Raw genomic sequence first — 8,631 nt, 5'->3', positions numbered from 1 at the left:
CAGCATAAGTCAAATCGGATGCCACATTTTTCGACTTCTCAAAGGCATTTGATGGGGTCCCACACGTCCCGTTGCTCCACAAACTCGAATCTTACGGGATTCGGAGGAAAATCCTTCGCTGGATCGAGGCGTTCTTATCAGACGGATGATTCCGAGTGAGAATAGGCTCGACCTACTAATCACCAGCGCCGATCTCCATTGGAGTTCCTCCGTCTTGGGACCAGTGCTGTTTCTAGTCTAAGTCAACGACCTTGTCCTTGTCACTGCACCATGAGAAATCGGCCCAAAAGGCATTCGCCACTTTACGGATGATCCGACGCACCTTCTCCCGTATTGCTCGAATGGACTTCCAAATGCTCCATGGGGCCTACGTCAGACCACTTTTGGAATACCCCAACCAAGTTGTCTACTCAGGACACACGAAAGACTTCACCCTCATTGAGCGTGTCGAGCGAGCCGGTCTCAAATCCGTGGATTACATAACGCGTCTCAAGATGTTTGATCTCTTTCCCCTGGAGTACCGTCGCCTCCGAGGGGACCCAATTCTTACTTATGCCCTGTTTGAACAAAGCTTGACAAACAGGTTTTCCACCGTTGACCCAGCAAACACACGGCGGGGACATAGTAAGGAAATTTTCAAGCTCAGAGCACACACATTCATTAGACGAAAGTTTTTCTCGCTTCGGGTAGTAGCTGCGTAGAATGCCCTTCCTCCGACGGTTGTCCACGCTCCTTCTAGAACCCAGTTTAAAGCACTATTAGACAATAATTTATGCGGATCCTCGCGCTGGCAAGCATACTGCCCCGCGCTGAGAACACAAAGAGCAGTGCTACACACTCTTCTCACTTGTGCCTTTCAGGAGAACAACAGCCACTGATCAACAAGAGCAAAAGCGATCCGGCAAACTTGGGCAAAAGCCTCGATCCTGCGTATCAATCCGGGAATCCGGGAATCCATATGGGAATGCGTGTACTAGTTAACGCCTTCTTCTCGCTTCCATTGGCATAACGCGCACACTGGAAACATGGGTGATTATGCTGCCTAGGTTCTCGTCAATATTGTTACAGACAACAAACAACGCAACTACAGAAATCTGTACGTAAAGAGAGACATAGAACCGGCTATCAGAAATTTATGTACGCGAAAATTTCACTGCGGAATCCGAGCAACTCTTACACTGACGTGATCCATGTAGGCAAGTTGTAGTGACATTTGTCAGATAGAACTTAACCAACCGACAATTCATTGAAGCAGTCTTCAACCAACAAATGTTTGACAGTCCCAAACAAATTCTGAAGGTACAAGGTAGATGTTTGGTAGATTCATTTACGCGCAATATGAGACAGATCTGATGATTAGCAAATTTTGCAAATCCTACAGCTGTTTCATGTATTTGCGCCAACAAGCCGAAATAGAACGCTTGCTTGAAGACACATTTAATTTTCGACAAGAATCAAACACCATTGATATTCAAACGTAGCACAAAGCGAAAGAGGGACAGTTGAGATGCTAGAGTTGAGGTTGAACCAGAACATTCTAAATGTCGAATTCGCGTCTTGGTCACTGAGCTCCCTTGAGCTACAGAGCTATAGACAACAGAGGTAGCTTGCTGTTTGTTTTTCGTTTGGATTCCTCTACAGTTTTGAATTCAGTCGCATTCAGTTGCTCTCAATCTCATTCGAGAGGTGTGATTTACGGATGAAGGTGGCAATATTGAACTGAAGATGATGATGGTCAGAAAATAATTGAGCCCCACTGACGTTATTTTAGCCTTAGTGCTGTTATCCGCCAAAATGAATTGTGTGTTTTGGTGAGCTATCACAAAACTGAACAATTTGTTGTCCCTCATTTTATCACATCACTGGTCTTTGCATTCGTTTCTTGCCTATTTTCTTTTTCTGTGACCTTCATCTTTGCCACAATCATTCGGAAGTAAACGCCAACCATACCCGCGGACATGTTGAACTAATAAGCGCTATAGATGGTCCTGTTATCTAAGTACGTGTTCACACCCTGAAAAGAGCTTGTTCTTGCTAAAGTAACACATGAGTGAAAACAACCATACTAGAATACATGAGGATATTTGCTAATTATCAATAGAGAATCCCTCTTATTGTTTAAAGCAATCTGTGCTAAAAAACGAGAAGCACTCTTAAACTGTTTGTATTTATTCAGGCCCATCAGCCATGCACACCTCATATAACTCCTACAAATTCCGAAATCGCGACTTTCTAGCTTATGGCTCCATTAATACCGCTCGATCACGAGCGGATGGTCAGCACAGTGAATAACTCATACTATTGCAGCATATAATAGGGTTCACTCCTAAGTCGTGTGGGGATAATGACACAGCTGTAGAGTGTGTTTTGGCTTTCCAGCATCGATCACTTCACTGGCATGGAGAAATCTCAGTTATAAATGGTGGGATTGTCCCTGCAAAATTCACAAGCCATCCTACTTGATTTCATTCAGAAAAAAAATTGGCTTTCCGTAGTGGACCTTGTTTGAGGCAATTCTTGATGTCTTTTGGGGATATTTCGACCTGTTATTGAAGTTAATATTTGCCCAAAATCCGAGAAGCATAGATTGGTTTCACTTACAAGACGAATCTTCACACGAAAAAAACTCAAATCTACTCACACTACCAGCTGTTCTGCCGTTGTCGTTCGTTATTTTTAAAACGAGGGATGGTGTGGCCACAGACTGAGAAAAAAGAAGTGGTGAACTGGAACTTTTGGAAGCCAACTGCCTGTACGAAAATCCACGCCTTTCCCCCTGTTAGAGTCACCTGTTCGCTTGTGTGTACACTGCCAGTTTCCCACATCTTAAAAGACTACCAAAGTAAATGTTGGTTCACCGATGTAAGCGTAAACAAACCGGAGTGATACTTTGCGTGCCCTGGAGTCACAGATGCTCGGTGAAATTGGTGGATTCCTCTGGGATTGTAGGCTTGTTTTACTGAAAACGACGCTTATGGACTTGAAACACGTCAGTGACAAGTTTGCACGTTTTTTTTGTATTTATGTGCCCAACTAGAGGTTTAAGATGGCACGCAGATTGTCCTACGTTCAAGTCAGTTATAAGCCATCACATGGATTCATTGTTTAAAAGACCGTTACACAGGACCAAGGTTTTTCCAAAGTCTCCAGGGTCGGATTTCTTTCCGCTCAGCTGCTCACGAGAACATGAATTCTCAATGTTAGACTCTGAGCTCGACAATGCGAAGTGCCACATATGAAACCACCTAAATGTATTTTGAAATTCGCACCAGATGTACTGCAAACGATTGTCATCTGATCGAAGTAGGAGAAAAATAATATCAGGTAAAATGTTCACCCTAATCTTGAAGATCTTATTACGGAGTTTGGCATGGCCAACGGTGAAATGCCAAGACCTGTTTGAACTGGCAGTAAAAAGGCAGCGATGGTCTAGGACTAGTCAAGGCTATCCGGAGGTGCTTTTAGTCAGTTGATTTGAAGCCACCAAACATCATCATAGCAAGTCCCTATACTCGTTCACCGAGAATTACGAACTATTTACATCCTGATTAGTAAGCATGATTGGCACAAACAAAAAGGCCTCATGCAGTAAATGAAACCATGTGCGAGTAATTCGAAGAAACGTGCGCCAAATCAACCAAGAAATGGTGAGTAGCTTTTGGACTAATATATCCTGGTGCAATTAATAAGCTTTAAGAACGCCAGATAAGCATTCTGTTTGTACCTATCTCAGTAATATTTTCTGCTCTACCCTAACCGTGCAGCATGCAAGCGGCCGACGTATCTCCCCCCAACTAACTTTGGAAACATTTTTCGTTATTCAGACGGAGGTGTCAGCCTCAGAGACCACCGCACCCATTTGAACGCCACTGACGTCTGATTTCAAGTCACCTCTCTGTCCTGGGCATAAGGAAGTTAACCTTGTTTTGTTGATGGACAGAACATTGGGTTTCAATGTTTCTATCGGAATCGTCAGATTATTATATCAAGCTAGAGTGCGCTGGAAGGACTTGGCTCGTGCAGGTTTTCAAGAACATACCTTTCCGCTTTGGTAATGGAATGTCGATGCAACCGCCCTGCAGCAGAATAGCAACCTGCATAGTGCCCTGCGTAGGCATCAGCTGCCGTTGAGGCTTTGCCTATGCGTTATTCAACTCTGTTTTCTGATACCGTGGCCCTTGGCTAGATTTTTCTGCGGTGTCATATATACAAACGTTATATTCCCGCTTTTATGCCTTGATTCCGTAAGAACAGTCAGTGGATCTCCCTTACATGGTGGTCTAGAAACTTACAAAATGCCAGCTTGCCCTTTGGGTACCCCGGGGTTATCTCCATGGGATTCCAAGTTCTTTGGACTATACCAAGAAGAGAAACGGACCCGTGCTGCGAAATCCGTTTCTACAGCGTCGCTTCTGATGGCAACGACAAGAAACTTTGTTTTATAGATGACTGCACGCTGAATTTTGTGAGGGGCCCTTGATATGGCGTGAAGATAGAAGGCGAATTGAGAAAAGCCATATGATTTCCTTCACGAAAATCATTTTATTTCGACCCCTAAAATGACTACGTCTTCGCCATCTTCCGTAATTTGCTTTTGAATGACAACAGCTCTTACTTTATGAAGTGTTCGGAACCATTCATTCGCTCAAAATATGATCCAGAGATAACCGTGCCTGTTCTGGGCCGGTCAATGGCTCATTTTTACGATTCCCTTTATCAGAGGGTGCGCCGCTGATTCTGATTTTAATCTTAACTTTCGGTGCGCTTTATCGAATAATTTTCACCCTCCGAGGTAGCTAAATGTAAAAAATTTTAGACAAATTTGATTGAAAATTTTGCCGCGCTTCTCATCCAGGCCAAACTCAGAACGGAACACAGCCAGCACATTAGCTTACCGAGTGTTCATGAAGCAAACCTCCGCATGCCTGCCCTCCATGCAGTAATCTCTGCACTGCTGCACAATAAGTTGTCTTGGTCAACGTGGAAAAATGCATTATGAATCGAAGACAAAAGGAATCAGAAACAGCTGTTGTATCACACTTTTGATTGCCGAATTTCCAACGAGATCCAAAAGATCGACATTTTTTCGGGGAAATTAAAAAAGCTTGATAAACACATTTGAGGCGATGATGTACATTAACTTCCAGGGGCACTATTATTTGCTCCGGTGAGTAAGCTTTCATTGCTTAGTGGATTAAAATAGGCATTCTTCCTACCTTGTGCGCTGCAGAATCACACTAAGTTCTGGCCTTGGATTTCAAACCACCTATAAAGAGCAAACACTGTCGTCTTCAGTTGGACATTATATCCTTCTTGATTAAGTGATCAGGGTGAGCTTCGGGCTACCTTGGCCTTCACCATTCTCGGGTCGCCGAGCTTCTTAAGTTAAATGATGACCAATTCAACGTTGAAATTGTGATAATCAAAATGGCGTTTACAATGAAAGTGTTGCTAGTAATTTAGCAAATGCTTCCAGCTAATTGGATTAATCTGGCACGCGACTCCAAGCTAATGTGAGCTGAGGACACTTAGCCATTTTCTCCTCGTAAAGCGTTGGTAAAGTCTCCATTCACACTTTTTACACCTCCTCAATGGAAAAGCATTTCGGTTCACACTCCTCAAATTGTTTTATTAGAAAAAATTCCGCATCGGTTGTTTGTCCGAAAGGTATACGTATTGGTCAGGTGTGCGGAAATAGGTAAGGCAAACACTCTGAATCACAGAGAATTTCCAAGCCGCTTACTGACTCTGAATCACACGAGAATTACAAGCCCGCTTACTGGTTTTAAACGTGGATTCCTTGACGTGCCTTCAAGAATACTCAATTCTGTAATGATCCGGGTGAGTCAAACTGAATCATCGGTGGGCTTCTCAGGTTGTTGGTACCGTCTTCCATGATTGAGACTTTGATTTGGCAAACCAGTCTATCTTTGTTTAGTTCCTTGATGTTGCAGATATAGAGCTGCTGTGTTAATGTGGATAACCAACAGCCTGTAGGCCCTGCGCCCAGCTGCGAATGTAAACAGGACGGATCTTTCACTGCTTCAGTGACTAGTGGCGCTTATGTTTTTCTGTCCATACATTTACATGCAGCGTCATTGAGATAGCTCTAAAAGACCAGTCTTTAAGGAGGATTTCGCCACAAACAACTCTGCTCGAACCCAATAGGAATTCGACCATGATAGAAATAAGATGCGACAGGGAAGTCACCGACTCCACCTCACAAGGAACTGGAACCAACCGATTAAACCTAATATACCTAAACTTAACTTACAAATTAGATGTATTCCAGCGTACAGTCTTCGTTTCACGGTGCACCACACAGTTTGCTTAGCTGTACTGAATGTTACGGTCACGCATTACCTCGAACTCACACGGTTGCAATTACGCACTGAATCACCGTTCTTTAGCCGAACATCGGAAATGAACCAAAACTGACTTCGCAATAGAGACTTTTAGGGGAAATTAGTCAAGTCCGACCGCAACTTGGGGTGATATGTTGCCAATAACCATTTGGTTGAGCCAGTAGTCCACCGAGTTCACTAAGTATGTATATGTATATGCATGTATGTATGCATGTGTATATGTTGCTTCCGCTTTATAAATAAGACTCCAATCCAAAATGCCCCAAAGCTCAATGGTTCCTGTGGTTTCCAGACCAGAAGTGACTTTCATACTTTCCAGCGTAAATCACGCCCGCTGTACATTTAGCAACGTTTGGAGCCGTGCTACTCTTTGCAAATGCTCTGATAAAAATCCTCCCTATTATAAGCACAAAGTCGTTGAGCTGTTTTTCTTTATGAAGTGTCACGAAACTCCTTGGAAATGCGGCCAAAGCCAGCTTTTCACCATTGCATCAATGTCTGTTGTTGTGAAACCTGACTATTTATTGTAGGTGCTAGTGAAAGGCGGGAAGCTCTTTGGTGCGAAGTCATTCATGAGCTAGTAGAGCAAGTTGAGCTAGTAGAACAAAAGTAAGGATCTCATTGCACCTCGTCGTTAAAAACTGAATATTCTCACTGGGAATGGGGATATGATACCAGATCACAGATTTTTGCACGCTTCATTAGTAGTGTACAATCACCCCAGACGGTTTCAATGCGCGTCACTGACAATGGAATTGAAAACGTGCGGAAGAGCAGAATCCAATGGCCCGCGACCGTCCTTGCCCATTACAACTCTATGTGATGTACCCATGGCAGAGCTAAAAAGCTACCGTTGGCAACGCTCTTGGTTACTTAATGCACATGCAAACAAGTAATCGGCGGCCACATATTACATGGTTTTAGGTTAAGCATTTCTCCGTGACCAAAAAATGGAAAATTAGCTTAATGTCATATGGTCACTCGGTGCGAGTTTTTGAGCATCCTTATGGGATAACGATGAGCTTTAACTGCTCAGTTAGTTTCGCTGTCGGGGCAGTATGCTCGCCAGCGCGAGGATTTGCATAAATAAATGTCTAATAGTGCTTTAAATTGGGTTCGAGAAGGAGCGTGTACAACCGTCGGAGGAAGGTCATTCCACGCAGCTACTACGTGGAACTAACGTGGAATAATCAGAGACTTTGCTGATATGGTGAGGACTGTATCCATTGACCGTAAGGATTATCGGATGCAGGCTAATTTGAGGTTAAGCGGGGATGTGCATAAGACAGTCGCGTGGAAGGTCTAAATTTATGATTAAGACTTGATCATTGAGAGTCAGTGACATCGGGCGCCCCTAGAATCGCTGCCACTGGTTGCAACAGGGGATCTTGAGGTGGCAAGATCCGGGTTATTGGCGTAATGCGCCTACTTTCCAAAGGCCCGTTTCCTTCCTAAAGATTGTATCAACCATCGTGCAGGTCATCACATCCACCGACAATATCTTTGACAGGCTAAACGAATTCTGCTGTTGCGCATAAGGCAGGCATTTGCCGAAGGAATGCATGACCGGTCACTCGATATTCTTGTCATCCATCACAAGGAACGCGTGCAGGTGGAGTCTACGCACAGAAATTGGTCTGCTACAAAGGAATCTACCCAGAATATATTCGTCCTTTGGTTGGAAAAAACAGTTTCTACGCCTAAAATGCAGCAAAAAAGAACTTTCCAGTCGTGGACAAAATGTAAGTGGCTGTGAAGGCCGTCTGGAAACTTTACCACCAGTGTACGGACGAAGGTAGGCTGTTTTGTTACAGTCAACAACATACAATTTACCTACCTGGAAAAAGCGCAAACATTGAATTATCTGACACTGGAGATCGACATTTGACACAGCGGTTGTAGATATCTTGCGTGGATGGATACGTTGCAAATTCACTTACAACGCATGCCCGCACATTCCATGACATACTTCGTTCTGCACGCCTTTCATTGAGCGCATGTCAGAAGCACATTTTGAAGGTTTCGTCAACAATAAAACTTCTCATGGAGTGCGATCACGAGCTAATTGGGCACGATCCATAGTTGCAGACATAGGCGTCACCCGCTAGATCATGCGTCGTAAACACCAACGCAACGTAGCTGTTGATTCCGCCTGCGAATCAACGGTGACCAGCGGTAACTTTCCTTGTTTTCCGACTACTTATGAGTAACGTGACTCGCATCTGTTTATTACGACACCGTTTCGTTTCTTTGCTCGTTTTCCCCC

The 8,631-nt window shown here is 43.9% G+C and overlaps 1 protein-coding gene across 1 annotated transcript in view; it reads left to right on the top strand.

The window, feature by feature from the left end:
* Positions 1–308: 308 nt before the first annotated feature.
* T265_09446 (hypothetical protein) overlaps positions 309–8,631 on the top strand; it is a gene marked incomplete at both ends in the record, with an annotated part of 12,899 nt that continues 4,576 nt past the window's right edge. The window contains 2 exons of the mRNA XM_009175513.1: positions 309–624; positions 861–976. Of these exons, the coding sequence (XP_009173777.1) occupies positions 309–624; positions 861–976 (432 nt within the window). The remainder of the gene's footprint in view (positions 625–860; positions 977–8,631) is intronic.

The sequence above is a fragment of the Opisthorchis viverrini genome, assembly GCF_000715545.1.
Source record: "Opisthorchis viverrini unplaced genomic scaffold opera_v5_281, whole genome shotgun sequence".
Taxonomy (NCBI): domain Eukaryota; kingdom Metazoa; phylum Platyhelminthes; class Trematoda; order Opisthorchiida; family Opisthorchiidae; genus Opisthorchis; species Opisthorchis viverrini.
Note: the sequence above shows the minus strand (reverse complement) of the source record. Positions and strands in the feature narration are given on the sequence as shown.